The sequence below is a fragment of the Artemia franciscana genome, chromosome 10 (assembly GCF_032884065.1).
Source record: "Artemia franciscana chromosome 10, ASM3288406v1, whole genome shotgun sequence".
In the NCBI taxonomy this organism is placed as follows: domain Eukaryota; kingdom Metazoa; phylum Arthropoda; class Branchiopoda; order Anostraca; family Artemiidae; genus Artemia; species Artemia franciscana.
In genome coordinates this window covers 46,726,854-46,743,637 of record NC_088872.1, presented here as the reverse complement: position 1 = coordinate 46,743,637, position 16,784 = coordinate 46,726,854, and the positions used below count along the sequence as shown (strand labels likewise).

At 35.2% G+C, this 16,784-nt stretch overlaps 1 protein-coding gene across 1 annotated transcript in view; it reads right to left on the bottom strand.

Annotated features, from left to right (window-relative positions):
• Positions 1 to 16,784, bottom strand: part of LOC136032273 (calcium uniporter protein, mitochondrial-like) — a 183,860-nt gene that overhangs the window by 153,804 nt on the left and 13,272 nt on the right. The window contains exon 2 of the mRNA XM_065712530.1: positions 3,199 to 3,355. Coding sequence (XP_065568602.1) covers positions 3,199 to 3,355 — 157 coding nt within the window. The remainder of the gene's footprint in view (positions 1 to 3,198; positions 3,356 to 16,784) is intronic.

Sequence of the window (16,784 nt, the reverse complement as noted above, 5' to 3'; positions counted from 1 at the left end):
CAGGATCCTGTTTTCAGAAAAGATAGATGACTTTTACCTGGTATCCTAAAACAAATCTTTTTATCTACATTTAAAACACGGAAACGCAATTTCATTTCTTTTTAAACAGCATCTTTATTTAAAAAGCATTCTTTTTATTTTAATCATTAATTTTAAAAAGTATAAAAATACCAGTATATTTTTTTTTTAAAAGCAACCTTATAAAAGATTAATGCTTTGTTCAGACTTTACAGTGTTGTCAACGTTTACAGCCCTTACATAAATGTTGAAAAGTCTATTTTTGCTGGTTGAATAACAATATATACAACAATAAATAAACAAGTGACATCAAGAAAAAAAACAACTTATTTTAAATCATTGACACTACTTTGAGGAGAGGAGCACTTTCTATTAGGATTTTTTTTTACTCCCATCCTTGATTTCAAAAAGTACCTTCTTTGTATTTTAACGAAAAAAGAGAAAAAAAAACAAAAGCCCCTCCTAGATTTCGAAAAATACATCCCCCCCCCACACTTTCATGAACTGTCTCAACTGTTTTATATGCAGCAATTAGAGTGCTTGTAAAATAAAACCTAGTAAAGAGCGAACCACAACACATAGTAATTGAACTCCAAAAACGGGTTTCTAAATAAACTGACTAATGACAAATGTTTGCGATAACACTAAAGAAGAGCGTTGGTTTTGAACTCGTTGGCTGTCTACACAATTCTTCTTTTTGTTTGTTGCCTAGACATTTATTTTCTTTTGACTTTTTTTTGAACAACAATAAATAAAGATAAAATTAAACTAGATATAGTATTCCTTAGTAAATGTGTTCTCTAATAACGGAGCTCACAGGTGTAACCAAACGGAGAGGTTTTAGGCCCATACATCTGAATTTTATCGTCCGACAAATTTATAGTCTAATTTTTTGGTTACACTCGCCTGCTTCCCGTATTTAAGACTATTACTTTACGCCTTTGTAATAATAGCGTTTGACCATATAAAATATCAACAATATTTCGGTGTCGCTCTGCCTTTTCATTGTGTTACAAACACCTTATTAAGTCATTTCTGTTCATGCTTTTTGATTGGCTTTATTTCTCCAATATTATATTACAAAGTACTGAAGAATTATTGAATAAAACAAAGTAAAAAGAAAAAAAAATATTAAAAAAAGGAAGAATGACAGTTTTTTAGCAGGTGAACTAAAATAGCTAAAATAGGTATAACCCAAAACATGAAAACCTCCCACCTCAAACCCTTCCAACATTTTTGCTAGAGTTTAATTTGCGCTTTCACGAAAACAGCACACATTTTCAAAAGTGGGTTTTTTTCATAATGCTTTTGAAAATTTACAATCAATTAGATTTATTGGCTATGATATATCAATTAAGGCAGAAAATATAAAATATTTAGGTTTCAATATTTTGAAAGAAAGATGGTATAAAACACTTCGCTTCATTTTAATGCAAGTTTTCAATAGCACAAAGAGCAGAGCCTTTAATCACATTCTTTACCATTTGCAATCATAAAATAGTCTAATATCTTCATTTTTTCAACATACGTAGCTATTAGAGTTAAGGGTACGACAGCTTCACGAAAATTTAGGATGTTTTCTTTTCTTTTTTATGTTTTAACTTCACGTTTACTTTCATCAAAGAAAATTTGCTTATTTTATTTATCTTACATCCGTTTTAATTAGTTTATTCATATGCAATGATAGACTGCACATGCATAAGCTGAAAAATGGAACGCACCCCCACGCAGAAGTCGGGCACTACAAAGCACCGTGAGTGTGACCCTAAAAATGGCACAATTTTATTGGGCGTATATAAACCTTAATATAAGAGAACTGCTTCTTAGTTTCTAGTTTGTAACCCACTTGCGTCAATTTGCCGCTTTATGGCCAAAAGTAAATGAAAAAGCAACTGATTGAGGCACAAATTATTTTGCTACCAAAAGAAAGTATAATTGAAAAAATGATACTTGAATGAGCCTTCTCTCAAGTCTACTCCCATTGATTCGATGCAACCATCCCAGAAAAAAAAACTCACTCCTAATCAAACGCCTGGTAGGGGTATTAAATGCCAAACAAAAAAGATTTTCATGTCACACTTTTCCAACTTTTCAAGTGGCACTGCTCCCTACTCCATTCCACTTGGAACTTTTCACTGGTAAGCATTTGAATTTAGTCCTCAATCTTACAAAAAAATTTCCAAAATAAGTAGAATGTGACACCTAAGCTCTCACTCTTTAACTCTTAGCATAAATATGATCCCTCAAGAGAAGGAAGGTTTGAGGGACAATTGTCTCAACCCAGTCAAGTTTGAGCTGAAAAATCTCACACAAATTAGACTCGAGAAAGTCCGCTTGAGGCTTCGATCTCCCTCCCTTACATAGAGGACAATAGACCGTTCTTCAAACATGGCGTGCGATATACAGTACCGTATATAAGTAAATGAAGTCTCAACAATCAACCAAACTGGCCGAAGCTTTATATTTTTACTTTATATTTTTATATTATTTATATTATATATTTATATTATATTAAGCTTTATATTTTTTACTTTATATTTACTGTTTATAAAAATTATTTACCTCATATGGTCTATCTCATGGCTGCAGCAGTTAGTGCAACCTATTAAAAAACAATCATATTAACAAAAATTTCAAAAAATCTCTTCATAGAAATTACGAAGGGTAAAAAAAAATCCCAATTAAGACTGATACGGAAGGGTAAATTTTATCCAAGTTCAAATAAACTGTAATTTGTCCTCACGAAAGCAAATTTGCAAGAATTTTGAAAAAAAATCCTGAATCACTCAAACATGATATTGAATTAAAATAGAAAATACACTATTAACATTACCATCATAGGTAACTCTTGATTGAAGGTGTACAGGCCCCAATCTTAGAAAAAAGGGAAATCACAATTTTATACGGGTAGCATTGATGTATCTACGTTTTTTATATCTTCCCCTCCCCTCAGAGTGATCACATCGAACTAGTGGTTGTAGAGTGACGAATAAGGTTCATACGGAAGCTAATATTGACTATTTCTTAGTTTTTGTAGTTCGCTACTTATAGCACCAAGTTTGAGTTACGATCATTTTATGTAATTAACATGTTTTAGAAGCATACTTCTTGAGGGATAGACACTTCAGAAGGGATAAACACTTCAGATTTTTCAGAAGGATAAACTTTTTGTATACTCACGTTTTTTCTTTTCAGTTTTTACAGACTCTTTGTCAAGTTGTGGTTGCTCAGTAGAAAATGTCCTAGGGAGTTTTTCACTAATGCGTAAGGGCTCTATCGAGAAGCGGTTCAGATTCGTGAAAGCGCGAATAGTACAAAAGGATGGGCGTAATGGCATCTAAAATGAAAAAAATAGGATCTTTGTTAGTTTTAATTCACATCTTTTATTAATGTGATTTGATCATTGATTGAATGAAGAGGTAAAGGAAAAAACACAAAAGTTATAAAGTAAGATACTAGTTCAGATGGGATTATCCAAAAGGTATTATGTGAAACTTTTTATCTAACTGAGATACGGGGCCTACATGCTTAAACTCATAACGCTCTAGTGAATAGTTCGATCCGTTTTCCCATATTCTAGTTGAACTCAATGAACCTCCAACGTTCATTTTTTCCCCAAATATACACCATACATTATGTGTGTGCCCCTTTTTCATAGGGATTTGCACTGTATTCCCTTTTCCAAATCATGAATAGGAAATAGAGCTTGTGGTATGAAAGTTGTTTTTACCTTAGGCCCTATATTTGACGCCTAAAATAACTTTCTCTGTACAAAGTACTGTTAGTTGATAATAGTCTGAAAACCTCAAACAATTGTATTTTTCAACATCTTGTCAAATTTATGTCCTCTAATAGAGCACCTTTTAAATTAATACTTCATTTTCAAAAATATTAATAAATAAACTCCATTAATTTCAAAAAAATACAATAACTACTGTGGAAAAATTTGAAAAAGCTGCTGCAACGTTAAACATGTCTACTTTTTTGCTTACACTAGATGTGTCCTCACCCACGTACAAATGAATTAATTACATAAGGGTCCTTGCACCAATCAGTCCAGTATGGTTAATTTAAGGTGGAAGAATGTACCAAATATCTGATTAATTAAACTCGAAATGTCATTAAAGCAGTATTAAGAAACCAGATTTCAGCTCACATATATGAATATATTCTCCCGTACCTACCGATTCATAACATCATAGCACATAAATTATTAAGAGTTGTTGCAACATTTTGTTCAACATTTAAACAGTAAGCCAAAATAAAAATTTATTTAGAAAAACTAAAATGATTTAAAATATCACAAGATCTAGTAGATGAATTCTGATAACTACTACTAACAACTCACTGCAGTACCAATCCACCAAGGCCAACACAGCTGCGCAAGTTCCTCCTTCATTCCAATCTACTCAAAGCTTCACACTTTACACCCTCCCAAAAAGCCCCAATTTCGTTTAAATCCTTTCTTTTGATCTCTTCCCGCCCTAAACTGGGACGACCTGGTTATCGTTTCGTCCTAGATGGACGGTCGAAAAGGATGATCTTTGTGAACCTGCCATCCTTCATCCACAAAACATGTCTAAGCCATCTCCACCTTTCTCTCATTATAGCTCTAGAAAGCGGGATAGAACAACATTTTTTGCATGGCTCTAAATCGGAGAATCCAAAATACGTTTTTCTATTTTTCCAGAGTCTCGTAAACAGTGGTGTACTTCCGTCATAATCCTGGGGGAGGGGTGAAGTTTGAGCCAATTTCCCCAAATCAAGTGAAAACGACAGTGAAAACTGAAAAATGAGCAATACAGTATCAAGAAGGTTAATATATAATAAAGAAATCTGACCCGTTTCTGTGGATGCTTCATTATAATATGAAAAAAACTTCGTTTTCTTAAAGAGTTAAAGAGGCTGCGTCCCAAAGTCGAACCTTAAAACGTACAGGAATTAGACGAGGCAGTTGGGGGGCTGCCGCCCCCAAACCCCCAGCTTTTAAAGACTCTTTTGTACAGGTTTTTTTTTGTGGGGGGACTTCATTGTTACTAATTACTAGTTTCGGTGCAATGGTTCTCCTGTCCTCTTGTGTTTAACATTTTTCGTAGTTATTCCATTATTCATTCATTTCAATTTTTTGTTAATTAAAAGAGGGCCTTTCCGAAGCCAAGAGCGGGGGGTTAGCAAAAAAACAAAAAACCTGTACAAAAGAGTCTTTAATAGCTGGGGGTTTGGGGGCGGCAGCCCCCCAACTGCCTCTTCTAATTCCTGTACGTTTTAAGGTTCGACTTTGGGACGCAGCCTCTTTAACTCTTTAAGAAAACGAAGTTTTTTTCATATTATTTCTGTACGTTTTTCTACAATCCATGGTGGATGTAATTTAATAATTCCTGTACTCCTCGTACAGGAATTAGGAGAGGAACTTGGGTAGCTACCGCCCCCCCCCGCTTTTAAATCATTGTATAAAATAGAAAAAAAAATAGATAGAATGACCGAAATGTTTCTTTTGCTCATAAGAAGCTAATATTCTGTTATCTCTCAATTGATAACCTGTCCAGGTGTTATCAAAATTATACACTTTTATTTTGATGTTGTTAAAAAAACCGCCCGTAAGGGACTTGAACCCTTGACCAGAGGATTAATAGTCCCACGCTCTACCGACTGAGCTAATCACTTGCATGTGTGTAAATATAACTTCTAAATACGTTTTAAAAATTTCAAATTAACATGGGCTCTTATGGAGAGAAATGCGTTAATTAAGTAGCTAATGCGTGGTTTCTGGAAAACAGGGAAGGAGTTATCGGATCGAGCTGAAATTTCGCGGATAAGCTCCTGGGCCCTAAGGGACCTTAACTTGTGAATTTCAGCCCGATCGGACAACGTTAAAGGGGGGCTGGGGTTGACGGGTCGAAACTTTCGGCCAGATTTTCCCCATGAAGGAAAAGTTGGAGGGGGATGAAATTTTGCAGGTTTCTTAGTTGGAGCTCGGGCTACGAAATGCATCCCTCCCCATCCCTCTGCGACCACTGGAACCGAAGATCCCTTAACATTGTCGTGGGTCGCCTCTTTATAGAGGCACGAGTGTGCCTCCTTGATGAAGGCTTATCTTAGTTTTGGCAAGATTTTTGAAGAAGCTAAATTTCAGGTGGAGGGATGCGAATTGGGATGGTGGGGAGAACCAAGGCCTAGCAGGGATAATCCCCCCTAGTTCATAGAAAATTACGTCCCTGCCTGTAAAAGGTATGCATTCTAATTGCACTGCATTGAAATTGTCAGAACAATGTAAAATATGTTCCTCTTTTTTTTTTGCATATTTCTATTTCTCATGAAATCTATCTCTGTTCTCCATTCGTTATGCCTTAATCAACTCTACAATGCTGTGAAATCGCCACTATGATGCGAAGTCTATCCCTATTTTCTCGTTTTGTATTTTGTATGTCATATGTCTCGTATATTTCTCTTCTCTACAAGATCTATCTCACTTCCTTTCTGTCTGTTTTCACTATTCCTTATTCTCTGACCTAATCTCTACTCCTTATGCCTCACTTGACTGCAATGCTGAAAAAACACCGTTACGGTGCAAAGTATGTTCCTGTTTTCTTTTTTCGTCTCTTTCTTATGAGATTTATCTTTACTCCTTTCGGTCTATTTTTTCAATTTAATATTCTTAAATACAATATTACGACCATACAATATTATGAAACCACAAATACGATGCAGAATCTGAACCACTTTTTTCTTTTCATATGTCGTATATATCTTATATTTCTCTTTCCTATAAAATCTATCTATATTCCTTTCCGTTTCTGTTCTCTATTCCCCATTCTCTAATATGTTCTCTGCTCCTTATCCCTCATTTGGCCATACAATATTAATATTTCTCTTTCTTATATGATCTATCTATATTCCTTTCCGTTTCTGTTCTCTATTCCTTATTCTCTCATCTATTTCTGTTCCTTATGTCTCATTCACCTGTACAATGTTGCAAAATTGCCTGTACGATGCAAAAACAAGTCCCTACAATATTTTTTTGTTTATCTCGTAATATCTCTGTCCTATAAGATCCATCAATATTTTTTTCCGTTTCTGTTGTCTCATTTGCCTCTACAATGCCACAAAATCGCCTGTATGATGCAAAAACAAGCACCTGTTACCTTTCTTCGTTTATCTCGTAACTTCTCTTTCCTATAAGATCTATCTATATTTCTTTCCGTTTCTGTTCTCTATTCCTCACTCTCTCATCTATTCTGTGTTCCTTATGTCTCATTCACCTCTAAAATGCTGCAAAATCGCCTATACAATGCAAAAAGAAGTCTCTGTTATCTTTTTTTGTTTATCTCGTAATTTCTATTTCCTATAAAATTTATCTATATTCTTTTCCCTTTCTGTTCTCTATTCCTTGTTCTCTCATCTAATCTCTGTTCCTTATGTCTCATTCGACAATAAAATATTAAGAAACCACCAATAAGATGCAGAAGCTGTACCTGTTTTTCCTCTTCGTATGTCGTATATCTCTCTTTCCTATAAGGTATATCTATATTCATTTCCGTTTTTGTTCTCTATTCCTTCTTCTCTCATCTATTCTCTGTTCCTTATGTCTCATTCCACCATACAATACTAATATTTCTCTTTCCTATAAAGTCCATCTATATTCCTTTCCGTTTGTTGTCTCTTCCTTTTTCTCTCATCTATTCTCTGTTCCTTATGTCTCATTTGCCTCTACAATGCTGCATAATCGCCTGTACGATGCAAAAAAAAGCCCGTATTATCTTTTTTCGTTTATCTCGTAACTTCTCTTTCCAATAAGATCTATCTATATTCCTTTCCGTTTCTGTTCTCTATTTCTTACTCTCTCATCTAGTCTCTGTTCCTTATGTCTCATTCGCCTCTAAAATGTTGTAATATCGCCTGTATAACGCAAAAACAAGTCCCTGTTATCTTTTTTTGTTTATCGTAATTTATCGTTTTTTGTATCTCGTAATTTCTTTTTCTTATAAGATCCACCTATATTCTTTTCCTTTTCTGTTCTCTATTCCTTGTTCTCTCATCTATTTTCTGTTCCTTATGCCTCAAGTGACCATACAATATTAAGAAACCACCAATACGATGCAGAAGCTGTACCTGTTTTTTCTATTCGTATGTTATATATCTCTTATATGTCTCTTTCCTATAAGATCTATCTATATTCCTTTCCGTTTCAGTTCTCTATTCTTATTATCTGATCTATTCTCTGTTCCTTATGTCTCATTCCTCTTTCTCTTTCCTATAAGATCTTTCCTATAAGATCTCTCTTATATTTAATATTTAATTTCTCTTTCCTATAAGATATATCTATATTCCTTTCCGTTTCTGTTCTCTATTCCCTATTCTCTCATCTGTTCTATGTTTTTTATGCCTCATTCCACCATACATTATTAATATTTATCTTTCTTGTAAGATCAATCAATATTCCTATCCGTTTCTATTGTCTCTCATCTATTCTCAGTTCCTTATGTCTCATTTGCCTCTACAATTCTCAAAATCACCTGGACGATGCAAAAACAAGACCTTGTTATCTTTTTTCGTTTATCTCCCAATTTCTCTTTTGTATAATATCTATCTCTACAAAGACAAAATATATATTAATTTTCCATTCTTTCCAAAAAAAAAAACAATTTCCTTTGACGACAGAAACTGGCAACCAATTGTCTTCTCTCAATTTACATTACTGAAGAAGTTCCACCTTTTCCTTGTTTTTTCAAAATAGGGATAAGCAAATAAACATAGCATCACTAGGCTCAAGACGTGAAAACCTTTTTAGTAAACTGGATAGATGAAAAGAAAGGGGTTAGGCCTGTTACAAACAATGTAACCCCAAATCTCCTAAAAACAAATAGGAAATGAATTCTGGAAACTATGAAAAATGGCAACCACGAGGCAAAATAACGTTTTAGCTCTTAGTACATAACGTTGTACTAACGTTGTAATAACGTTTTAGCTCTTAGTACAAGCAAGAAGGCCGAAATTAGGCCTTGTTTCAGATTTTAGGCATTGAGGCGATAGCGCCAAAATGGGCCTCTGCCTAAACGATCAGAACTAAAGATGAAGGCAATATCCATACTTTTGAAAGTAACTTAAGTAAATGTACATGTTACACCTCATAGACAATCAATAAGCCTTTAAATTAATCTTTCACAAAAAAGGCATAATTTTGGCAGTATTAGGTGGTCAATAGGTCGTAAAACTTAATGCTACAATTTACACAGAGAGAACATAGATGTCTAATTGTTCTAACGACGGAAATAAACATAGCCCCTAATCAAGCAAATTAAATATTTCATTGCTACGACCAGTCTTTCTACCGGCTATGGTCCTACGACTACGTGGATCATCATCCATTTAATTTTTTATAAGACAAAAAATTCAAAACTACTCGGCCAAGGCGTAAAGAGAATTGGAAACAGAGAAAGTTTTGGCGACTTAATACGGGTAAAATCGGAATCGAAACTGCAAGTGCTACTATATTATTACCAAGTTATCACCAGTTATTACCAAGCGATCATTTTACCTAAACATAAAACTAAGGACATTTTTGAAACCAATTTCCTTTATGTCTTTGCAGCTACTTTTCCGTATCTGGGAATGAACACTTAAAATGGGGACTGTAATTAGTCCTGAGGATAAAATATCTGGGAATATGTCATTTTAAGAGCTTTAGATATGAAAAATGCACGACAAAGCAGAGATAGGAAAATTGAAAAAGGTTCAAAAGCAAGTAATAAAGTAAGCGAGTTTTATTGTGCTAAAAGCCCAAGGGCCATGGCAATACAAAACAAAAAGAAACATTAACTGTTAAATAATACAGAATTGGTAAGATGGCAGACATGAAATTCAGCATTCTTCTTAGCCTTCTATAGTTTCTTCCTATCTTTTGTAATCACTACGTTAATAGACCAGAAGAGTTGGTATTAAAAATATAATTAAACAACAATTTTCCTAGTTAAAAATACAAGAACTGAATGTAAAAATCAGTCTCATAATATTGTGACACTAGAGACATCTAATATTTTAAACTGCTTGTTTTATCATCAAAGCAGTAACATAGCTAAAGCTCTGTTCACAGTATGCTCCAAGATTTCACAAAATTAAATTAACGTAAAGTAATCAGAACATATTCTTTAAGCAAATACTTTTATCTTGGAGATGAATTGGTATATTCTACAACTGTATCTATACGTAAAACAAAATTTTTAATCTTTCGTAGTCAAATAGCAAAGGGAAACCCCGATCAGACAAATCTTTATTTGAGTTTTTCTAAATCGAACAACGACACAGCTGAATAATTCAATAATTTCAGTAATGCAATAATTCAATAATTTTTTCAATAATTTTGAACAGTGGTGTAAATTCACGAAAATTAAGGCGCAGGGGGATAAAGACGTTTTTCAATATTTAGGGGGACCAAGTTTATTAGTGTTCCGATTTTCGTCTTTCACACAAAAAAGGGCTTTTTGAATGAAAATACTGCAAGTTTTTTTCAAAATTAGGATGGCGGGACAAAAAAATTAGGGGGCACAGTCCTCCCTTGCTGATACCACAGGTTTTAATAGCTAGCAATTTATTGACCAGTTAATTATAACCCAATATTGCTAACAAGAGCTAAGAGCTCATATGACACTTGTGACGAGGCGAGAAGAGCTAAGAGATCATATGGTATGAGCTCTAACAAAATTCTATGAATCAATAGATGGATTGAAAAAGGAAAATAAGAGGCTTAATGCCGGTCAAGATTTAAAATAAGAGCTATGAGTCACAAAGTCCTTCTAAATATCAAAATTCATTAAGATCCGATCACCCACTCGTAAGTTATAAATACCTAATTTTTTCTAATTTTTCCTCTCCCTTTTGCCCCCCAGATGGTCGAATCTGGGAAAACGACTTTATCAAGTCAAATTGTGCAGCTCCCTGACACGCCTACCAATTTTCATCGCCCTAGCACGTCCAGAAGCACCGAACTCGCCAAATCACTGAACCCCTCCCCCCAACTCCCCCAAAGAGAGCGAATCCAGTACGATTCTGTCAATCACGTATCAAGGACATTTGTTTATTCTATCCACCAAGCTTCATCCCGATTCCTCCACTCCAGGTGTTTTTCCAAGATTTCCCCCTCCAACTCCCCCCAATGTCAAAAGATCTGGTCGGGATTTGAAATAAGAGCTCTGAGACCTGAATTCCTTCTAAAAATCAAATTTCATTACGATCCGATCATCTATTCGTAAGATAAAAATACCCCAATTTTCATGATTTCCAAGAATTCCGGTTTCCCCCTCCAACTCCCCCGAATGTCACAGGATCTGGTCGGTATTTGAAATTAGAACTTTAAAGCACAAGATCCTTCTAAATATCAAATTTCATTAAGATCTGGTCACCCTTTCGTAAGTTACAAATACCTCAATTTTCAAAATTACCCCCCCCCCCCCCAATTCCACCAAATAGAGCAGATCCGGTCCAGTTATGTCAGTCACGTATCTTAGACAGGTTTCTATTCTTCCCATCCAGTTTCATCCTGATCTCACCGCTTTAAGTATTTTCTAAGATTTCCGGTCCCCCCCAACTGCCCCCCCCCCCAATTACGCTTGATCCGGTTGAGATTTAAAATAAGATATCTGAGTTACGAGGTCCTTCTAAATATGAAGTTTCATGAAGATCCGATCACTCCTTCGTAAGTTAAAAATACGTCATTTTTTCTTATTTTCAGAATTACCCCCCCCCCCCCCCAATAGAGCGGATCCGTTCCAATTATGTAAATCACGTATGCAAGACTTCTGCTTATTTTTTCCTACCAAGTTTCATCCCGATCCCTCCACTCTAAGCGTTTTCCATGATTTAGGTTTCCCCCTCCCAAATCCCCCCCCAATGTTACCAGATCCGGTCGGGCTTAAAATAAGAGCTCTGAGCCACGATATCCTTCTAAATATCAAATTTCATTGAGATCCGATCACCCGTTCGTAAGTTAAAAATACCTCATTTTTTTAATATTTCATAAATTACCCCCCCCCCCCCAACTACCCCAAAGAGAGCGAATTCGTTCCGTTTATGTCAATCATCTATCTAGGACTTGTGTTTATTTTTCCCACCATGTTTCATCCCGATCCCTTCACTCTAAGTGTTTTCCAAGTATTACGATTCCCCCTCCCAACTCCTCGCCCCCGTCACCAGATCCGGTCGGGATTTAAAATAAGAGCTCTAAGACACGATATCCTTCTAAACATCAAATTTCATTGAGATCCGATCACCCGTTCGTAAGTTGAAAATACCTCATTTTTTCTAATTTTTAAGAATTACTCCCCCCAACTACCCCAAAGAGAGCGAATCAGTTCCGATTATGTCAATCATGTATCTGGGACTTGCGCTTATTTTCCCATCAAGTTTCATCCTGATCCCTCCACTCTCAGTGTTTTCCGAGATTTTAGGTTTTCCCCCTCCAACTCCCCCCAATGTCATCAGATCCGGTCGGGATTTAAAATAAGAGCTCTAAGACACAATATCATTCCAAACATCAAATTTCATTAAGATCCAATCACCCCCTCATAAGTTAAAAATACTTCATTTTTTCTATTTTTTCCGAATTAACCACCCCCACCCCCCCAGATGGTCAAATCGGGAAAACGACTATTTCTAATTTAATCTGGTCCGGTCCCTGATACGCTTGCCAAATTTCATCGTCCTAGCTTACCTGGAAGTGCCTAAAGTAGCAAAACCGGGACTTTAGGTTTCCCCCCTCGAACTCCCCCCAATGTCATCAGATCTGATCGGGATTTAAAATAAGAGCTCTGAGACACTATATCATTCCAAACATCAAATTTCATTAAGATCCAATCACCCACTCATAAGTTAAAAACACTTCATTTTTTCTATTTTTTCGAATTAACCAGCCCCCACTCCCCCCCCCCCCAGATGGTCAAATCGGGAAAACAACTATTTCTAAATTAATCTGGTCCGGTCCCTGATACGCTTGTCAAATTTCATCGTCCTAGCTTACCTGGAAGTGCCTAAAGTAGCAAAACCGGGACCGACAGACCGACAGACAGACAGACCGACAGAATTGGCGATTGCTATATGTCACTTGGTTAATACCAAGTGCCATAAAAATCGCCTATTTGTTTCTTCTAGCCTTGGTCTAGTTAGCTTATCCGAGACGCTAAATCTTAAGGGTTTTCCAAATTATGAACAACAAAGTTGCTAATGGGTGCCAAAACACACAAGGTAGGCACCTGACAAAATGGAATTGGAGTTGGGAGAACCTGTAATGGTTGGTGTTGCTTTTGCAAACACTCAACTAAAATCATGATCAAAAAATTTAGCGTTTGATATATTGAAGTTTATGCGTTTTATTTTTAAATACAGCTTTTCCCAAAGCAACTGGAATTTTTTAATCCTTTAAAGATGTTGGATTCCTTTCTTGTTCCGTTTCCTTCTGAATATTGACCCAAGTTTAATAATCCAGGAGAATGTTGTTCCAGTTGAACCAAACCCCGCTTTCTCCTTCTGAACACAGCTGTGTTAATTCAAAAGGAGTTATTACACAATACGCAAAACATTCAAACATACTCTTTGAAATTATTCCTTTCTTTGAAGTCGCATTCGTCTCTTTTCCGTGAGAAGAGATTATTTCTGTCTTTTTTCAGGGAGTCTGAAACATTTGATTCCAAACAAATATTTTTCTCTTTGGCCAATATTATTCTGTTCGTAACAACAAGCAAGGTTCTTTTAGAATTTTAGGAAAATTGACAAACTGACAAATTCTAGAAAATTCCAGCTTTGTTATTAAAATAAATAAAACTACCCAGTAAATATTTAATATAAGAATATATAAATACGATCAGTATTTTCAGAATTGCAATTAATATTTAAGTATCCAATATCAAATGGATTTTGACGTTGGAATTAATCGACCTTCTTTCTTTGGAATTGTACGTTAACTTCATCGATCGGGGGCAATTGTTTTTTTATTCCAATCAATACATTAAGCCTAGTTAAGAACACCGATTAGGTAAGGTCCTAAACAAAATTAATGTTCGGAGTTCAAGGCAAAAAACATGCGAAATTGATAGAAGAAGAAACTCAAGTTTGTAAAGAACCAATAACAAAAAATAATGCTATCTAGCGTTACCCAGTGAAATCTTAAGACTTATTAAGAAGATTTAAGTTATAATTTTAGTATTTATTTAAGTATTTTTAACAATATAACTCACTTTGGCAATAAATAAAAAACTAATTATAACTCTTTTTGCTTCTAAAATCTAAGTAGTATGCACACAATGACTTTTGGTTAGTTTAACATTCCCCTCGACAATCCCTGAAAGTTTCAACTTAGTACTCTAAGCTGTTTCTGAGAAGCTGCTCAAACGCCTTTCTGACAGCTTACATACACATAGTATGTTCCCATTTAGTTCAACATCCCTCTAAACAGTCCCTGAAAGTTTAACCTCAATACCCTTAGACTCAGTAGTAGTAGTAGTAGTAGTAGTCTAAGTGGTATTAATAACAGAAGTATGCATATAGTGCTTTTTGGTTATTTTAACATATCCCTTAATACGCCCTGAAAGTTTCAGTTTAATAATCCAAGCCGCCCCTGAAATATTGCTGATGCACCCTTTTAGCAATCTGCATGCATACGCATGTTTTGATTTAGCTCAATATATCCCTACATTAATATCTCCTTTAGTATCTACCCAACATTCCCTGAAATTTTTACCTTAATACCCTTACCCTTAGTAATAGCTGTATTAGTAGTAGTAGCAGCAGTAGGTATTTATAGCCTCACAGAATAGATTATCTATAAGTTTCATTCGTAAGCATCAATAATTTGTGCTCACTGTCCCATAATAATACTGGCGCAATGTATAGCATTCGTCCCCAATCTAGCATATAGTCTGACAAAAATTTAGGGTGATTATATCATGCAATAAGACTAAAGATTATACAGTATCACACAGTTACGCACCAGCCACTAGGATAGAGGCCAGCAAATTCTTTTATGGGGAGGAGAGAGACCTAAGGCTTCAAAAATGTTTCTAGTCCCATATTTTCAATTTTTCCATGACAAGTGCTTCAGATAAATTTGACGAACATTCAGTGGAACTTAACCTCTGGACTGCCTTTATTTGGAAGAATATATGTATGGACAAGCAAGATGTAAAGGGAGCACCAAGATTGCTGAGGGGATGAGAACTTTCCAATTATTGCGGAAACAATATTTCATTTCCGAAAGTTACATTTTATTCTGAAAGCGGATTCAATAAATGAGCCCTTTTCTCAAAGCATCGTCATGCAGAAGTAAAACTGCTTATGTAAAATACACGGGGTTGATGGGGTAATTCCCTCCTCATATCTAGGATAGCCCCCTGAATATTAGCAAAATGTTTAAGAAAGTAAGCAGCAATACCTATATTTAAAATAAAAGTATTAGCAATGTTAAATCTTAAACAAGCAGAAATGATCCAACATATGAGATGGAGTTGTCCCCGTTATCTCAATCCCCACCACTGCTTTTTACGACAAAGCTAGACTTCTTTCCCCGATAATTTAAAAACAACGTTCTAACTCAAGGGCAATGGTAAATGGTTAAAGAGAATTTTTCAACGTCTTGAGAATGGAAGGCTTAGTGATGAACGTTTACTTTAAACGGTAAAATTTTCAGTTCATCAGCAATGTTGATGAAAATTCGTTTTGTCTTGATCATTGTAACTGTCACGTTACGTCACGGTATCGTGAGGTTCTGCGGATGCTTGATAGTATGAATTGTATATTTGATATTATAGGCCTATGTGAAAATTTTTTAACGTGACTCAGAACATTCAGTTTTACCACATGTAGCTACCCATCTGTTAATAATTTTATGACAAATTTCATGACTTTTTGTAGACATGGTACTCCCATTATAAAAAAAAAAAAATATGTCTGAATGATGCATTCTTAAAACAAGCTTTTAGTGTAAAATATTTGAGTAGGATATTACACTGTGATGCAGTCGCAGCAAAAGTGGCAAGAGTATTTGGTCTTATAAGAAGGCTAAGCAATGAGCTCCCACCGATAATTCTAATGATCCTCTATCATTCTCTTATCAGTCCATATCTATCTTATTGTTGTTTTCTGTGGACTAGTTCCTTTGTGTCAAGTTTCAAAAGAGTTCAAATTTTACAAAATAAAGTTGTTCGTGTCTTTGGAGATTATGTGAGGTTTGGAAATAGTACTTTGAGTTGCTTCACTCAAACGAAAAATCTAAATGTTTATAAGTGAAGAGATTATTAACTAGCTATTTTTATTTATCAATGCCTGAATCGTTATTAACTGAAGTGCTTTAGGGAAATTTGTAAGTCTAACACGAATTATCATTATTATGAAACTAGGCATTCTTCACGGATGGTGCCTGAGGCTCGGAGTACTCAACAGGGATCTTTATTTCCGTGTCTTGCAGGACCAAAACTGTAAAATTCACTCCCTTAGGGTATAAAATTGGCAGAAAATGTTAGCCAGTTCAAGAGTGGGTTGAAAAACATCCTGGGATGTTGTTAATGATTTAAGTTTTTTTTTTATTTATAGATGTAGTGCGAATATATATTAGTAGATTATAGGGATGGAAACAAACAATCATATACATGCCAATGGGTTTCCCCGATGATTGTTGAAAGATTACGTGAGTGTTATTTTGGTTAATGTATTATTTCTCTGTCTCTCTTTCTCTCTCTCTCTCTCTCTCTCTCTCTCTCTCTCTCTCTCTCTCTCTCTCTCTCTCT